The sequence below is a fragment of the Misgurnus anguillicaudatus genome, chromosome 2 (genome assembly GCF_027580225.2).
Source record: "Misgurnus anguillicaudatus chromosome 2, ASM2758022v2, whole genome shotgun sequence".
NCBI classification, from domain to species: domain Eukaryota; kingdom Metazoa; phylum Chordata; class Actinopteri; order Cypriniformes; family Cobitidae; genus Misgurnus; species Misgurnus anguillicaudatus.
Window position 1 is genome coordinate 32,352,440 of NC_073338.2, and position 17,105 is coordinate 32,369,544.

The window sequence follows — 17,105 nt, forward strand, 5'->3', positions numbered from 1 at the left end:
CTGGCGTTATGACGTCGTTTCCGGTGTACGACGCAACGAGATGAGAGGAAGCCTTGAGATGGAGGCAGGGGGGTAATTTAACGCAAAATAACAAGTTTACAGATCATTGGGAGACAGTTTACATTTCAATTTCAGAAAGAGAATACAACAGTCTCCACCACGAAGAGTCGTGTATTAAATTTAGATATATAGACAGTCAGCACCGGATATTTTGGGTGAGTTTCTCAAGTATTGACCGGGCGCCATTTAAACACGCTGTGCGGGAGACAGGGAATGATCAACCACTCTCACAGCACACATTTAAAGCTTTCAGTGGACATATTCTGTTTTCAAATAAACTAAACACACTTTAAATTTTTACTGATGGGGAATATTTTGTTTTTCATTACTTCAGACGGTGTGTATGTGGCTTGTTTCTAAGGGCCTGCGATAGCGTCAGTTATTGTGTTAACGTTAGCCGGCTAGCGGCTAACAGACCTCAAACTAAACACCAGATCTAGAGACTAACTACAAGAGTAGATTATACATCAGCCGCCAATATTGCTTTAGTGCGTAAAATTAAATATAAAAGCATCTTTAATATTTAAACCACGATTGTTTTTTATTTTGCTTTGTATTATTGCAGTGTGCTATGTAACTCGCCATCTAAAGAAACCTCATGGGACAAGCGCTTTTTTAATTTTTGTCTTGGCTTTCACAAACCCGTCAATGCAACCAAAGTACCTAGATTATCTCTTCATCGCTTTAAACTAGAGACCGTTGATCTATTTGCACAACTGCATTGTATTTGTTATTTACCCCAATATCACTAATTTTTAAACCACTTATCAGACACTAAAATTCCTTCACCCTATGATAGTAGAGTACATGTGACTGGGCTACATAAGTTACCTGAGTGCAGAATAATCAATCTGTTTGTTTGCATTTGTTTATTATGCAGATCTATATGGTGTGTGAATTATTTTGCTGAACATGTTTCATTGAGGATTTCAGCACATTGTGGTGTGTAAATAAAATACAAAAAAGCTTTTGAGAGTGTTAGGCTAATACTCCAGATGTTTTGACACTTTTCCCTAAGGGCTGCTCAGGGCTACAGTTTTGATATTATGTGTGACACATGACAAACATTATACTCTTTGTATTGATACATTTTCTGTTTTAGTTAAATTTCCAGTGTCAATTACTCTAGTACCTCTTTCATTTCATTGGCACAGGGTTCCCACAGGTCCTTAAAATCCTTGAAAGTTTGTGAATCTGGGGGAAAAAATTAAAGGCCCTGGGACGTTTTTGAAAATATACATACATAGATATAGGTCATTAAAAGTTTTCTGAAAAAAAAAACCATATTATTCCCTGTGTAGTGTAGCATAATATCATAAAAGTTCTAGACTTTTTAAGCACACGTGCTAAACTGTTTGCTTGAAATGCTTATATCTTCTGTATGCGAATGTTGATTCATACCAAAATGCTTTTTGCATAGTTGTGTTTGACACATGAAAACGTCTCGGGTTACGTATGTAACTGTTGTACCCTGAGAAGGGAACGAGACGCTGTGTCTCCCTTGCCATACTTCCTGCATCTCTGTAACGCCGTCTTTGGCAATATTTCAGATAGTGATATACTTCCCGGCTCCCACGTCACCCTGTCTTTGTCGTTAAGCCTCACCATTGGTTGAATTTGATATACACATTGAGACGCACTTACCCTTGGAGGTGTCCCTAAAGAGTCACCACAGTGACACAGCGCGAGTTCCCTCGAAAGGGGACTGTAACAATATATCTTTAAAGGTAACCTTGCTCTCACTTGAAATGTGTCCCCACATTTAGTCCTTGAATTTGAGGGTTTTGGACCTGAAAGGTCCTTGAATTTGAAGTTAACTAGGGTGTGGGAACCCTGTTAGCATTAGGCAGGTATAGTATTTGTAACCGCAGATCAAATCGATTGCCAAGATTTTTTTATAAAAAAAGTTGCATCTAGAAAAACTTGCATATGTTGTACATATATGAATGCATATGTTGATGTAATGATTTGTGTTATTTTACGTCAACTTTTTACAATGCTTGTTTTATGGGTTACAAATTAATAACAACTAAAATCTTTACAAAAAGTGTTTGCATTTGCCAATTACAGTTACATGCATCAGGCTTGGCTTAACTTTTAATTTTGAGTCAGTTAGTTTTCATTCAGCGTTCTCTCTCTCTCTCTCTCTCTCTCTTTTAAATTATGATGCTGACTAATATATTATATTAATAAGTGGTTATTGTTTTGATGTCGTGCCCTGTTGAATGCAGTTCAGTTTTTGGAGGGCAGCATTCTGACCACTTGTTTTCTGTGCTGTACTGTACCTACTTTTTAAGTGGCTTTAAGAAGAGACTTTCTTTTTTTTGATAAAACAATCTGTAGTGCTACTTTTTTCATGTAGTCTAATCAAAACGTTTTCTTTTTACTTGTTGAATTATTTTATTTTTGTTGATGTGTTTTATCATTGTTTAAAATGTTAACATACATAAAAAAATGTAATAAATTAATATTAAAATTGAGGCTATTATTAATAGAATGGCCTTTGGCGGGCAGCTCATAGACTTCGTGCCACCAAGTTGGAGGCCACTGCTCTAGAGGTTGCATATATTAAAAGATAACAGAATGCTAACCTTTGTACTATCGTAAGATCAACTACAACTGGGTTTGTCTGCCACCTTAAGAAACATTTGAAACTGTTGCAAGTGAAGTGTGACTTAAAGGGATAGTTCACTTTAAAATTATAATTCTGTCATCATTTACTCATTCTTATGTTGTTCTAAACCTGTATGAATTTCTTTTTTCTGATGAACACAAAGGAAGATATTTTAGAAATGATGGTAAACACACAGCAGTAAGTGACCATAGACTTCCATAGTAGGAATAAAAAATATGATGGAATTTAATGGGTACCGTCAACTGTGTGCTAACCATCAGTTATCAAAAAATTTTCTTAGTCATTTATCACAATACTTCCAAAATATTTTTTTTCTTACTATGGAAGTCTATGGTCACTCTCTGCTGTGTGTTTACCATAATTTCTCAAAATATATCTTCTTTTGTGTTCATCAGAAAAAAAGAAATTCATACATGTTTAGAACAACATGAGGATGAGTAAATGATAACAAAAAAAAATATTTTATTGTGAACAGATTTAAAGTTGAGTGGTTTCCCAAGTTATTCATGGTTAAATTAATAATATTATTATTATAATTTTAAGTTTTATACACTCAATATTTGCATGTGAATCTTTTCATTTTAATGTATAGTTTTTAAGGTGAATACCTCTGGGATAGTTTTTTCCGCATTCAAACACATCTGCAAAATGAGGAATGTTTGTTGGAAATTGGTTTTGTCTTTTGCCAAAATTTTGTCCTATTATAAAATGAGCAATGACAAGTCATAATGCTTATTTAAAAATATTTATTCTATGTTAACCTTTAACGCAATGTAACTAAACGTTAGAATAAGGGGCAATTTGTAAACATTAGTTCCATTTATGCATTTGGCAGACACTTTTATTCAAAGCGTCTAACAGTGCATTACAAGGTGTAAATTGTTTATCTGTAGGTGTGTTCCTTTGCGTTCAAACCCATGACCTATTGCACTACTTACGCAATGCTGTACCACTGAGCTATACAGAAGCACAGGAGTTATTGCTTGATGTGTCAAAATATCAATAAAAAAATTTATAGGATTTATTTGGATTTAATCAGATGTATTAATCTTGGTGAAAGCTGTTAAATGTAGTACATAGAAATTAACTTTAACTAGGGTTTTTTGTAAAAAAAAAATGTTAGTAGTTAATTTTACCCTGTTTTTTAGTCCGTTATACATTTTCACACCTTAATTACTATTTGTTCATACTCTTCTTCCAGCCTAAAGAGCTTTTATTAATCACAGTATCATATGGATTTGATACTTGTGGGAAGTTATGCAGTATACATAACTCTTTATATCGCTTCACTTGTACAATAGCTGTTGCCTCTTATTGAAAAAAATAGGAGGCAATTGCAGTTTGTTTCAAAATGGCATTTTCACACACATTTTCTTAGCTGTTAATCCCTAAATTTATTTTGTGTGTATGTTTTTTGATAGCTTTAGCCATAATAATCAAAGTGTTCATTCTGTTTTTCTGAATTCTTATTTCTCAATGTTGAAATTTCTGTGCCTATTAATCTGAGATATGGACAATTATTTTAAGAAAATTAGCATTGTTGCAGGTGTAAGTTAACAGTGGGGAATCAATTATTATTGAACTACAAAAGGTTAAAAAAATTAATTCCTGTCTTATCTAATGAATAAATGTGCCAATATCATATTTAAGTCTTTTGGAGTTGTATTAAATGTGATTGGCATTGATGTGTTTATTGTCTTTGCCACTCTGTTTATTTAAAATATTTGATAAGTTGATGTGTTGTCAAACTTTAAGTAAATGGCCTTCCTATTACATTCTCAGGTGTTGAAAAACTGTCACCATGGCAACGGATATCGGCTCTCCTCCCCGGTTCTTCCATATGCCTCGGTTTCAGCACCAGGCACCTCGGCAGCTCTTCTACAAGAGGCCAGACTTTGCCCAGCAGCAGGCCATGCAGCAGCTAACTTTCGATGGCAAGCGCATGAGAAAAGCTGTTAACCGCAAGACCATCGATTATAATCCTTCTGTCATCAGACATTTGGAGGTAAAGAGCTAACAAAAAATGTAACAGAAAGAGAGACCCCATACCCCCAGTGATCCTAATATTTTGTAAATGTTTCTGTTTCAGAGTCGATTGTGGCAGCGAGATCACAGAGATTTCCGTGCTATTCAGCCAGATGCAGGCTGCTACAATGATGTAAGTGTAATTTAATGGTGTACTGCCCCTTTTACTAGTTGTCTTACAGTTTATATGTTACTAATAACATGACCGACTGTCTTGCAGCTTGTACCTCCAATTGGTATGCTTAGTAACCCTATGAATGCCGTTACGACAAAGTTTGTCAGAACCTCCACCAACAAAGTCAAGTGTCCCGTGTTTGTTGTGCGGGTAAGTTTAAGGCTTTTGTTTTGAGTATCTAAAATCCATGTTTGTTTCTGTGATTTTCTTGTATTGTTTAACCCAAACATAGATGAATGTGCTGTACTTTGTCATCTGTACTTTTTCCTGGTTGTTCTAATTCTTTCTCTGCCCTTTTCGCAGTGGACTCCTGAAGGCAGGCGACTTGTAACAGGTGCCTCCAGTGGGGAGTTTACTTTGTGGAATGGGCTCACCTTTAACTTTGAGACAATTCTGCAGGTAACTATAGGCCTTGTTTATACTTGTGACAGATGACATATCCTCACAACCTCAAACGCTTATTTAAAATAATGATTTATTTATCTTGCCTTTTCCCCTCTCACAGGCGCATGATAGCCCTGTTAGGGCAATGACCTGGTCTCACAATGACATGTGGATGTTGACTGCTGACCATGGAGGTTACGTGAAGTACTGGCAGTCCAACATGAATAACGTCAAGATGTTCCAGGCTCACAAGGAGGCGATTAGAGAGGCCAGGTCTATACAAAATCTACCATTTTCTGTAGTTAACCCAAGCCTGTTACCGCCCCTGCAAGGGCAGGGTTCTGTCTGTAGGGGGCTCTCCTCAGTGCTGTCAGTTATGATATACTCTTTCCTGTGTTGCTCAGTGTTTATGTGCTGCATTATTGATATGTGTGCGTTGTTGCAAGACTGCATTTATTTGTCACCTATGGCTTATGAAATATGTATTCTAATATTTTATATACGTAACTATTTGTACAGACAAGGTGTATTTTCACACTTTTAAATAAAGCATTCCCAATTATCTTTATTCTATGACACGTGCAGCCTAGAAACATGAAACTGGCCATTTAAAAAGCCCCTCAAAGTGTTTGTTGGAAAAAAGTATTATGGATCCTCTGTTTTGGAGGAGATGGACACTTGTCCATGCAATTGTGTACTCTTTAGAAAACATACACTACTCCAGGTCTCATTCACACTGGTAAAACAATGGGGCAAGAGCTGTGCTGCCCCTGCTGGCCATCAGAGTCTGTGCCATGCTTTCAGTCAGTCCCATAAGATGACTTTTCCCTAGCTTCTAATAAAAGTTCTGCGGTTAAATAAAGATTTTAGCAATAAAGACAACTTTTTACCTCAAGACAACTCTCACATGGGTACAGATGCATCACAATTTTCAGTCAAAATACACTGAATTCATTTATTTACTTTTTTACTGCTACTCCCATTCATTTTGTGTACCAAAGCACAATCCAGAGCACCTTAAAGTCCCTTCTGAAGCAATAAAAAGAACATTTAAAACCCCAAAACATAATAGGGAATGCACATATTTTAAACCAACATTATTGTATATTTGAGATGCTCATGTATTTGGTTCTTTTTAACATGCCATTTAAAAAAAAACAAGTGCAGCTTAAGATCATCTCTGAGCACTGTGGTTAAGGATTGTACGTTATGACGTTATAGTAAACTGAGGCAGGCTCAGTTTTGGCAAATGCTCAACTACCTTGTGTGTTTTCCGAGGAATAAGAGTAAAAAGTCAAAATCATACTTGAAACTAAGTGCATTTCATATTTCTGTGGGAGGAAACATCCATTTTTTAGTTCTCCACGTCAGTGCCTAGAATACAGAGAGGATGTTGCGGTCAGTTTTACATTTTTATACTTTTTGCTTGTAAGGAAAGAAGAGCTGTTTGGGTGCAGTCCATATTTGAATCTTAGCATGCGTCGCATCCAATTAAAATTAGATTTGCATTAAGCATGTTTTATGATAGATGATAGTTGTGTTTTGTAGATTAAGTTGTCTTAAAAGTTGGTGAAGGAGATGCTTGGGTCCTTGCCAGATAAAATCAAAGGGCCCCCACAGTATGTAAGGTGTCCATCCATCAGAGAGCTGCTTTGTCATCCTTCATTGTTGATTTTCTTCCTGCTATGTCTTCAGTTTTTCTCCTACGGATAATAAATTTGCCACTTGCTCTGATGATGGAACTGTACGCATCTGGGATTTTCTGCGCTGTCACGAGGAAAGAATTCTGAGAGGTAAGTTATGTCAGATATGGAGATTTTCAAAAATGCATTCCTTTAAACACGAAAGCGCACTGTCATCTGGGTTCACACTCACTTTCACACAAACCTGCACTCCTTGTCATGGGCTTTCCATATAAGTTTTTGCACTGTTTCTGGCAGTTTTAGGGGTCTGTTATTTGATTAAATAAATGTTACTTGGGTTTTGTTTTGGGGATGTTATTAGTAATTGACTGTTTAGTAAGTCCAAGTGGTCCAAGCTCTTTTTTGTATGATGACCACTAATGCTAAAGACGTTATAGTTTACTTTGTTAAGAGTGTTTTGTGTCTTTCTGTATAATAATTAAAAGAGTAATTTTATCCACATGAATTCAGAAAAAAAAACATTTGGCTTCCTGCGTATGAGTATTTTTTGCGTAATGTTTTTGTACTATCATAAATAAATTTCCTGCATATATACTGGTCAACAAATAGTACTGTTTTGTGTAGAATAGTTTTGTAATTTATCAAGCATAACAAAGTTAAAACATAATTTTTAGGCACCACATGTATTTAATTAAAATTGTTTTTATGAATTGAAAGTTAATCATTTCAGGTTTGTTACTTGTGTAAATAACCGTGTTGTTGTTGCTGAGTTTAACTATCCACCAAAACTAGTTATTTCTTTTAGTTACTGATGCAGCAGCACACAGTGACATTTACTGCCACTCAGATTAGTTGCTTTTTACTATAAAACCTCTTGTGATTATTTAAAATTCTTACCATGTAGTGAGATTAAAGTCTTTATCGCCTTCAGTTAGTAATAATGGGGCGGTTTACCGGACAGGCATTAGCTTAAGCCAGGACTGGACCTGAGTTTAATTGGGAAATATAACTAGTTTTAACAAACATGCCTTACTATAAAGATTATGTATGTGCATCTTGCAACAAAACAAAGGGCACTGATGTATTTTAAGATATGTCAGTGCAAGTTGTTTTGAGTTTGGACAGATATTATATTTATTTTAGTCTAGGACTAGCCTAAACCCGCTCCCCCAAACCGCCCCAATAACTTAAACATTTACTCTTGACTTAAAATAAGCTTTTCATATTTACATAACTGTTTAAAATAAAAAAATACTGAGGGAAAACATGAAAGAACTTTACAAAAGAAACATGAGAGGTGTGTGTGAGAGATTTGCAATTTGCAAACAGATTTGCACTTAAACAAATGTAATGCTTTATGTAATTTTGTTGTGTCTGTGAATAATGGGTTGTATTTGCAGAGGCATTTTTGAGCACTTGTATAACAAACTTTGCATACGCAAACATTGCTGTTGTTGTGACTTGTGGTTACTCTCTTTTTCTTTGTTAAACTGTAGGATTTTTATATTTAATCTTAAACCGAATACTTAATATACTTTCCCCCAATTTCACAGACAAGGCTTAAGGCAATTCCTATACTAAAACACATGTTTGTGCTTTATCATTTGATAATAACTTCATGTACAGATCTTAAAATATGCCAGTGCCATTGATTTGTCTTAAGATACACACCAGTAACACTTTTTTGTCTAAGGCATGTTTTTAAAACATTCTTAAACCTCTTAATTTAAATAAGGCGTAGTCCTGGCTTTAGCTAAGCCTGTGAAACCAAGCCTATATCTTATATACACTTAACTCTCAGGGTGCATATTTTAGGCTCTTCAAGCTTTCAGAAACATTTACAGGCAGGTGAATTAAGCCATAAAAAAATACCAGTCCTGAATGGCATACTAAACTTGGCTACAAAGAAAACTATTGTTAATGTTAAATTAAAGAAATAAAACACAACAGTTCAAGAAGGATTTCTAATTGCTAAATTAAAATTTTCCTAATTAAATTTTGTGTTATTCTTCTGTCTTGGTTACAGTAACGTGGAGTGGGCATCAACATTTCAATTGTTTTCCAGATATAGGGGTGTTTTCCCAGACAGGGATTAGCTTAAACCAGGACTAGAGTTTAGTTTAAGTAGGAAATATAACTAGTTTTAACAAACATGGCTTAGTAAAACATTACTTGTGTCCATTTTGAGGCAAAACAAAGGGCATTGATGTATTTTAGGATATGGCAGTGCAAGATGTTATTAGTTTGGACAGCTCTTACATTTATTTTAGTCTAGGACTAGTCTAATCCCTGTCCGGGAAACCGCTCCTTAGTGTTTAGTTGTCCCACATGTTTTTTTTATAATTTATTTAATTAAATTTTATTAATCATGTTTCACTCTGGTAATTAAATATCAATCTAATTAAATATCAATCTAATTAATTTGTTTTATAACAAATTAACATTTTACCTTTTTTGTATTTGTGCACACACACAAGTGTTTGTTTTATTTAATTCTAATCAAGAATGTGTGTAACTCAGACAAAATGACAGCAAATTGTTCAAAATTAGTGAAGGAATTTGCTATGAAATTACATTTTAAGTAATCATAAAATTAAATAATATACAAGGATAAAATTATGTTGCTTTGAAAAATAAGACTTAACTGCAAAAACACAAATACATAGAAGAAAAGGTCTTTCTGTATGTCATACATTGAAAACCTGATTGTGTTGGTGTTCAGGTCACGGAGCAGATGTCAAGTGTGTCGACTGGCACCCCACCAAAGGCTTGGTGGTGTCTGGGAGCAAAGACAGCCAACAACCCATAAAATTCTGGGACCCTAAGACAGGACAGAGTTTGGCAACACTGTGAGTTAACAGATTGCTCTGATAAGATTGCTCTGATAAAAAGGTGCAGGGTGCTGTGTTCTTTGTATGGCTTAAAGATGGACACGTGACACTTTGTGAATTGAATTAGCTTTTACTTTAATGTTATCGTGCAACCATTCATTTGTAAAAGTTCATTGGGACAAATCATGGAAGACTTTAAATGGAGCGAGAAATATGGGTACTAAATTAACTTATTTCACTTCTGCCTTCAGACACGCACACAAAAACACAGTCATGGAGGTAAAGTGGAACCTTAATGGTAACTGGTTGTTGACTGCATCACGTGACCATTTATGCAAACTGTTTGACATACGCAACCTCAAAGAGGAGCTGCAGGTTTTTAGAGGACACAAGAAAGAAGCCACAGGTATAATCCTAGTTTTAAAAATGATAAACTGTGTTTTTATAAAGTAATTCATATACTGATATGCACTACTGTTGGTTGCAGCTGTGGCGTGGCACCCGGTTCATGAAGGTCTGTTTGCCAGTGGAGGCTCTGATGGATCACTGCTATTCTGGCATACAGGGTAGGCACTGGTCACATTTTCTTAGTAGTATATAACCACAAATATACCTATTGTCATTAACCGTAACCCTAGACGTTAATGTAATGTGGTGAAATATTTTGGTAGTGTGGAGAAAGAGGTGGGAGGAATGGAGATGGCTCATGAAGGAATGATCTGGAGTCTGGCCTGGCATCCGCTTGGCCACATTTTGTGTTCAGGGTCTAATGACCACACTAGGTGAGTGTGCATGTAGTAGGCTAAAATGACTTATGACTCTTACCTGAAATTCTCTAGTTTAAATGTTAGCTCATTACTATAACATCTTCACATTTGTCACCCGTTCTTCAGCAAATTTTGGACCAGGAATCGGCCGGGTGACAAGATGCGTGATAGATACAATCTGAACTTGTTGCCAGGGATGTCAGAGGATGGCATGGAGTATGGTTAGTATTACATAACCACTTATAATTTGTGAGCTTTAAAGAGAATAAGCATATGAAATAATTTTTAATTTTGTAAATTCTAGATGACTTAGAGCCCAATAGTATTGCAGCCATTCCTGGCATGGGAATCCCAGAACAACTGAAGGCTGCCATGGAACAAGAACAAACAGGTAAGCAAATATACAGTGATTTATAGCTGTTAATAAATGCCAAGAAAAAACCCTAAAAAAAAGTAATTTGCAAAGGTAAAGAAATGGCGACAGAACCTGAAATGAGCATCCCAGGACTGGACTGGGGAATGGACGAAGTCATGCAGAAGGACCTAAAAAAGGCCCCGACCAAGAAAGTTCCTTATGCAAAACCTATTCCAGCTCAGTTTCAGCAGGTCAGTGCGTAACATATTGCATCACATTGTAGCACTGTCAGACACGATGGTTTAAGGTATAATTTTGCTTGATATTTTTTGATACTGCTTTAACTGATCTATTCCAATGCACATTTTTCAATTATTTATTAGGCCTGGGCAGAAAATAAAGTTCCAGCGATGGCTCCCGGAGAAGTTCCAAAAGAGAGGAAGGATGAGAAAAAAGTGGATGGCAAGAAAAAGACTCAAGCAGAGATTGAGCAAGAAATGGCTGCCCTTCAGTATACAAACCCTATGCTGCTGGAGGTTAGTAAACATGCGGACACATGCAGTTCTGCATCTCTTGTGTATTATTTCAAGTAAAATCAGAATGTGAATGTTAGTTAATTTTTTTTTTAATTGTATTTTTGTTCATAGCAACTAAAGATTGAAAGAATGGCACAGTTACAGGAGCAGGGAATGCCTCCTCCTGGACAGTCAGGGCCGATGCCTCCCTTTCCGGGGCAGGGTGGTCCAATGCCCCCTCCTCCACAGGGCTTTCCTCAGTCGATGCCACCCCAACAAATGCCCCACAACATGCCTCCAGCTGGCCCTGGTGGAATGCCTGGTCCATTTATACCTCCAGGCCAAATGGGTCCACCAGGACCGCCTATGCACCAGGGCCCCCCACCACAAGGCATGATGGGACCCCCAGACATGCATGGACCTCCACGTCATCCTGGCCCTCACAGGAACATGGGACCGCAAGGTCCTCCTGGCATGCCACCTGGCCCGAGAGGCATGCAGGGTCCTCCTCCAGGGGGAATGCCTCCAGGTTCTGGTGGACCCCCAGGTGGCATGATGGGCCCACCACCGCGAGGACAGGGGCCACCACAGGGAGGTATGATGCATCAAGATATTAGGGGGCCTGGGCCTCATGGACACATGAAGGGCCCTCAGGGTCCAATGCCAGGGGGTATGATGGGACCTCCACCCAGGACTCATGGCAATATGCAGGGCATGGGAAATATGCATGGGATGGGGCCTCCTCCAGTGGGTATGCATGGACCACCAAACAACATGCAAGGTCCCCCAGGAAACATGCAAGGCAATATGCAGGGGCCTCCACCGTACATGCAAGGCAAACCGCCACACATGGGTGAAGGAAACAGAGGACAGTTCAATCAGGTAATAAAACAGAACTGTAATAGCCTGGTTTCAGATAAAACTGAGTACATATTCTAAGTTACATGTTCTGCTTGTCTTCTAGGGGCAAAATTCTGGACCTCAGTCGATGATGCATGGAATGGGACAGCAAGGCCCCAATGGTAAATGTAACAGTTGTTATACACTTTAGTTAATACTTAGCAAGTATTTGAGTTTTCATTGTGCAAATTAATAGCGTCCTCACTGTTAAGTTATGTTTCTCTTTGTGTGAGAAGATGGACCTCGAGGTCCACCCAACCATCATATGGGCCCCCCACCAGAACGACAAGGCCCAGGAGGACCAGGTCAGGGCTCAGATGGGGGTCAGTACTGGGGTGAAGAGGGAGGTTACCAAGAAGGATGGAGAAGAGGTCCTGGACAGGAATACCAAGGAGACCCCAGGAGCCACAGAGGAGGCCCTGGAAACCAATGGGAGGAACAGGACGAAGAAGAGTACGACGGGTACATTGAACTTTTTAATGGTCAGCATGTCATGGATTAGAAAGTAAAATCTCAATTACATGGGTGGCTGAATTGTTTTTGTCAGGTATGAAGGGTATGAGGGCTCTGGTGAGGAATTTGACCAAAGGCAGAGACGGCCACCACCACATGGAGATGAGACGTAAGTGTTGAGCATTAGTCTGGAATCATCTTGGCTATATAATTACAAAAAGAAATGGAAAAGCCAGGGCACTAAATTATTCTAGTTTTATTATGGAAGGAACTGGATCATAAAAACTGGTCTTGTATGCAAAATATCAACTCTCAAATTACATGCTCTGTATTGTCTGCTTCTGAATTTGTGCAGATTCAGAAGGGGTGGCATGAGCGGGGGGCGTGGTGGAATGGGGGGATTCCAAGAAGAATATGGTGGAGATGAAAGCTTTGATTCCCAAGAAGAAATGGGCCAAGGTTGGAGAGGAAGAGGGAGACCACGTGGCGGGCCACCAAGAGGAGGTAAAACCATCAGCTGGTTTCACAAACCAGTCCATCAACACACCTTCCATCCAATTAATCTGAGATGTCAGGTTTGAACATGACATCTTTCTTAGGTGGTGTAGGAAGAACGGGGCTTCTCCCAACTCCTGAGGATTATCCCTCTCACTATGAAGGAGGAAGAAACCAGGAGGGCTGGGAGGGTGGGCGAGATTCAGGTAGAAGTGCATGTAGGGGATTTATAGAAATGTTCTTGTAGTTGCAGTACAGTTAGACATGCTTGAGCAGGTGTTAAGGATTTAACAAAAGTAAAAGTCCAGAGTGTCCTTTCACAGGCAGATTTTTGAGATCCTAGGAGTATATTTGAAATGATTGAAAAGAAGTGTTATGACAATTACATAAGTGACTAGTAATGACCATAGATAGGCTGAGGGGAAACTACGTGGTTGGTTAATATGACTGATATGACTTAAAATTAATCGGTCACTCCTTGCTTGTCTTCAAGGTGAAACAGGACTGTCTTTTGAAGATCAGTCTAGGTGGATCATTTTGAAAGTAGAATTGCGGCACGATTATGTCAAATGTCTTGTGTACACTTGGCATAACAGCTGGTCTTTGCACCAACAGATAAAGTGTAACGTTACACGTGTAATAAAATGAATGCTGTTATGTGTTTGTGTTTAGGTCATGATGGCTATCGGGAGGGTCAGCGACCAGACCACAATATGCATGACAGTCCCTCCCCAGCAAGTAGGGAGCGTTCCTCTTCGCTACAAGGTATGGATATGGCTTCACTACCACCACGTAAACGGCCGTGGCATGATGGCCCAGGCACAGGTGACATGGAATCTTCTGGCCCAGGACCCGAAGACAGAGGAGCAGGTAAGGGGAGAGTAGAGTTCGCAAATGATTTTCGACAAAGTATGTGGTACAATTACCTTCATCCTATATCATTTAACTGCTCTTAGGTCGACCATCACCAAGAGAGGAAGGTGGATATGGGCCACCATCCCGTGGAGGACGAGGTGGTTGGGGCCGTGGTGGGCCCCCTAACAGGCCTCCACGTGGTGTTATGAGGGGAGGTCGCGGGCGGTAGGAGTGGTGACATGCACAATGGGACAATAAAGCGACTGCTTTGCCCACAAGGACGAAAAAGCCGAACCACACATGGCCATAATATCAGCTTCTTGGGAGGTGTACTCATTTATGCAGGCTTGGAGGCACATCAACAAGATCACGGTGGATTTCTTTGCAAGCCATTTATGACAGCTGTAATTGTTGGCAGTGGTTTTTCACTTTGACTTGTTGGACAGAAGGTGGTGGGTTCATCGCTGGTGAACAAAAACAAGGTCCTTTGGTGCATAATGCCTCTTGCTACCTGCTGATCTGAATTTGGATTTTCATGTATTTAAGGTACATGAAACTTGTTTTCACGTCAAATCCACGGACACAGTGATAAGGATACAGACTGATATCGAGGGGGGGCTCATCGTGGTGTGATGTGGTCCAGGAAGCTTATTTGTGATGCATGGTACAACTCGATGTAGAAACTATAAGAAACATCCCTTCCCAAATATCACATCGGCACAAAGCAACTGAACTGCTTTATGATTTACTTGAACAATGGCAATCTTCAGTGAATTTGTACCAGCATCTGACACCCTTTTGTCTTTTCCATTTCGACTTCTATGACTCTGAAAACACAAGTAACTTGTCTATCACCAAGAGTCAAATCTTGTCATCCAACAGCTGGAAGTCAATTTAAGTAAGGGCCAATGCAAACTGGCATCATGTTTGACAACTAAGTCTGTTATGGGAGAGAACTGGACTCTTGAATGTTTCGTTCCTGAGTGGCTCAGCGCCATGTATTTAATTTCATTTTATATGTAAGATAATGGAGATCTTTCTGTAACATTACCAGGCTACTCTAAGTGACGAGGCTGCAGACTTTGTTTCTATGTGTACAGTTTGTCACAATAAATGTATTGTTTTGTCCTTTTTGTATGAAACCAAAATAGAATCTGTGCAAAATTTATGTAAATTGTTGTGTGCTCTTGTCATTTCTTTGGTTAAATGCATTTATTTGAGATGCTCAGGAAGAATCATACTAGCTCTGTTTTTATTATTTAAAAACGTTACTGTACATTGGGTTTTCAGATCCAGTAATGTTAAAATCCACCAATATGAGGTAACTTCAAAAAATAACTTTATTGATCCAAGGACAGAAGGCATCAAATCCAAGAAATTGCCTGGGATTGCAAGGTAGTTAGCAAAGTACAAAATGTAATAAAAGCAACTTGTCATTACAATCACCTCTAGATACGCTTTAACTTTTACATTTGGTCCTCCAAAATCTTAAAGGTGCAGTGTGTAATTTTTAGAAGGATCTCTTGACAGAAATGCAAAATAATATACAAAACTAAATTATCAGGGGTGTATAAAGACCTTTCATAAAGAACCGTTATGTGTTTATTACCTTAGAATGAGACGTTTTTATCTACATACACAAAAGGTACCCATACATGAAAGCCACCATTTTGTGCCGCCATGTTTCTACATAAACCCTTAATGGACAAACATTTTTTACTAAGTTATCTCAGATGACATGTTTGTCCGGTGGTGGTTACCGTAGCTTCTCTATGCGATTAAAAAACGAGGGGTAAGCAGTGGACTGAGCCATTGGTTGCAATTCACCAGCACCTCACCACTAGATGTGGCTAGAATTTACACACTGCACCTTTAAATGCATAACTGAACTTTATCAGAATGAGCCCACTAGGCTTTCCAGTTGTTTATTTACAAGGATAAAGATAATACAGAATGCAATGTTCAAAGTTGCGTTTGATGTATTAGTCAAATGTCAATAAGTTCAGTGTGTGGTACCCGTCACAGTTAAAATTACATAGTTTGGACATCCCCATCCATGGGTTCTGCGTACACTCCTGTATAAATATCCAGTTATCCCAATCCAACTTGGAAGTACCATCACTTCAAAAAGAGTGTAAATGTTTTTCACAGAACGTCAACAGTTGTAGTGTTGTGTAGTCCATAAAAGTGCTCATATCGGCATTGTTTTACCAGTCACTGTTCTTTTAATAGCCGAAGCGGCCATGCCACCCACAAACCTCATCCCAGCGCTCCCACCGGGCAGCAACGCAACGATATATCCCACGATAGCACCGATTTGAAGGCAAGCTCCGAGAGCGGTGAGCAGGGTGCTGTGAAGGCTCAGGGCCGCGTACAAGGTGCCCACCAAAGAGCACAAATACACCGCGCCTCCTGGTGTGGGGGTCGCGATGAGTTTACTGGGTCCGCGGAGAATGGCAGCACCAAGGAGCGCGAACACGGAGCCGAGAGACCACAGCAGGGCGAACTTACGCGCCTTTAGCAACAACAACGGAGCGTAAAGCGCCGAAAGTCCGAAGCACAGGGCCGAGAAGAAAATGCACGTCCCGAACGCGATCAGTCGCTGGGATCGGCTCATCCCCGGCAAACACGGGTCCGGTTCTGATGACCATGGCCACGAGAAGCCGCTGCTCGATCCCTGGCCTGATGAAGTTCCGCGGCTGCTGCTCGAGAACGGACTGGACCACCTACCGAACCAGCTGCCTGTTGGCGAAGCGGACTCTTCGATGTCTATAGTAGTGCTGGAGCTGGACTGTGATATCGTCTTTGCGCCGCTTTTAGACTGAGACAGATATTCTTGTAGTTGTCTGTTTAACTCAGCCATCTTTTTCGCGAGTGTATGTGTGGAACGCAAACAGGAAGTGTGATGACGCACCACAATGACGTTGCTGTACAGAATAGAAGTCACGTTAGTAATAGGAATATAAGCGCATTTGTGTCGTTACATCTGTTATATTTTTATAGCTTATTTTT

General features: G+C 39.1%; 2 protein-coding genes across 4 annotated transcripts; one reads left to right on the plus strand and one right to left on the minus strand.

Annotated features, from left to right (window-relative positions):
- The first annotated feature begins 3 nt into the window (after positions 1 to 3).
- On the plus strand, positions 4 to 15,267 carry wdr33 (WD repeat domain 33). 3 transcript variants are annotated; one of them, XM_055202699.2, is made up of 23 exons: positions 4 to 215; positions 4,478 to 4,700; positions 4,785 to 4,853; positions 4,941 to 5,045; positions 5,199 to 5,294; positions 5,401 to 5,552; positions 6,975 to 7,072; positions 9,645 to 9,771; positions 10,005 to 10,159; positions 10,241 to 10,319; positions 10,425 to 10,535; positions 10,647 to 10,741; positions 10,825 to 10,911; positions 10,987 to 11,126; positions 11,259 to 11,411; positions 11,523 to 12,272; positions 12,355 to 12,412; positions 12,527 to 12,752; positions 12,838 to 12,912; positions 13,099 to 13,247; positions 13,343 to 13,444; positions 13,911 to 14,108; positions 14,195 to 15,267. In XM_055202699.2, the coding sequence occupies exons 2-23, from the start codon at positions 4,497 to 4,499 to the stop codon at positions 14,320 to 14,322; spliced, it is 3,357 nt and encodes a 1,118-aa protein (XP_055058674.2). In that variant the 5' UTR covers positions 4 to 215; positions 4,478 to 4,496; the 3' UTR covers positions 14,323 to 15,267. The 3 variants fall into 3 exon arrangements, with proteins under 3 accessions (XP_055058674.2, XP_073709775.1, XP_055058675.2); XM_073853674.1 differs by having other exon boundaries at positions 4 to 72; XM_055202700.2 differs by lacking the exon at positions 13,343 to 13,444 and having other exon boundaries at positions 5 to 215.
- A 737-nt stretch (positions 15,268 to 16,004) lies between these two features.
- sft2d3 (SFT2 domain containing 3) lies at positions 16,005 to 17,026 on the minus strand. The gene has a single exon (XM_055202717.2). It carries the CDS (start codon positions 16,954 to 16,956, stop codon positions 16,285 to 16,287), a length of 672 nt encoding a protein of 223 aa, XP_055058692.2. The 5' UTR covers positions 16,957 to 17,026; the 3' UTR covers positions 16,005 to 16,284.
- Positions 17,027 to 17,105: the final 79 nt, after the last annotated feature.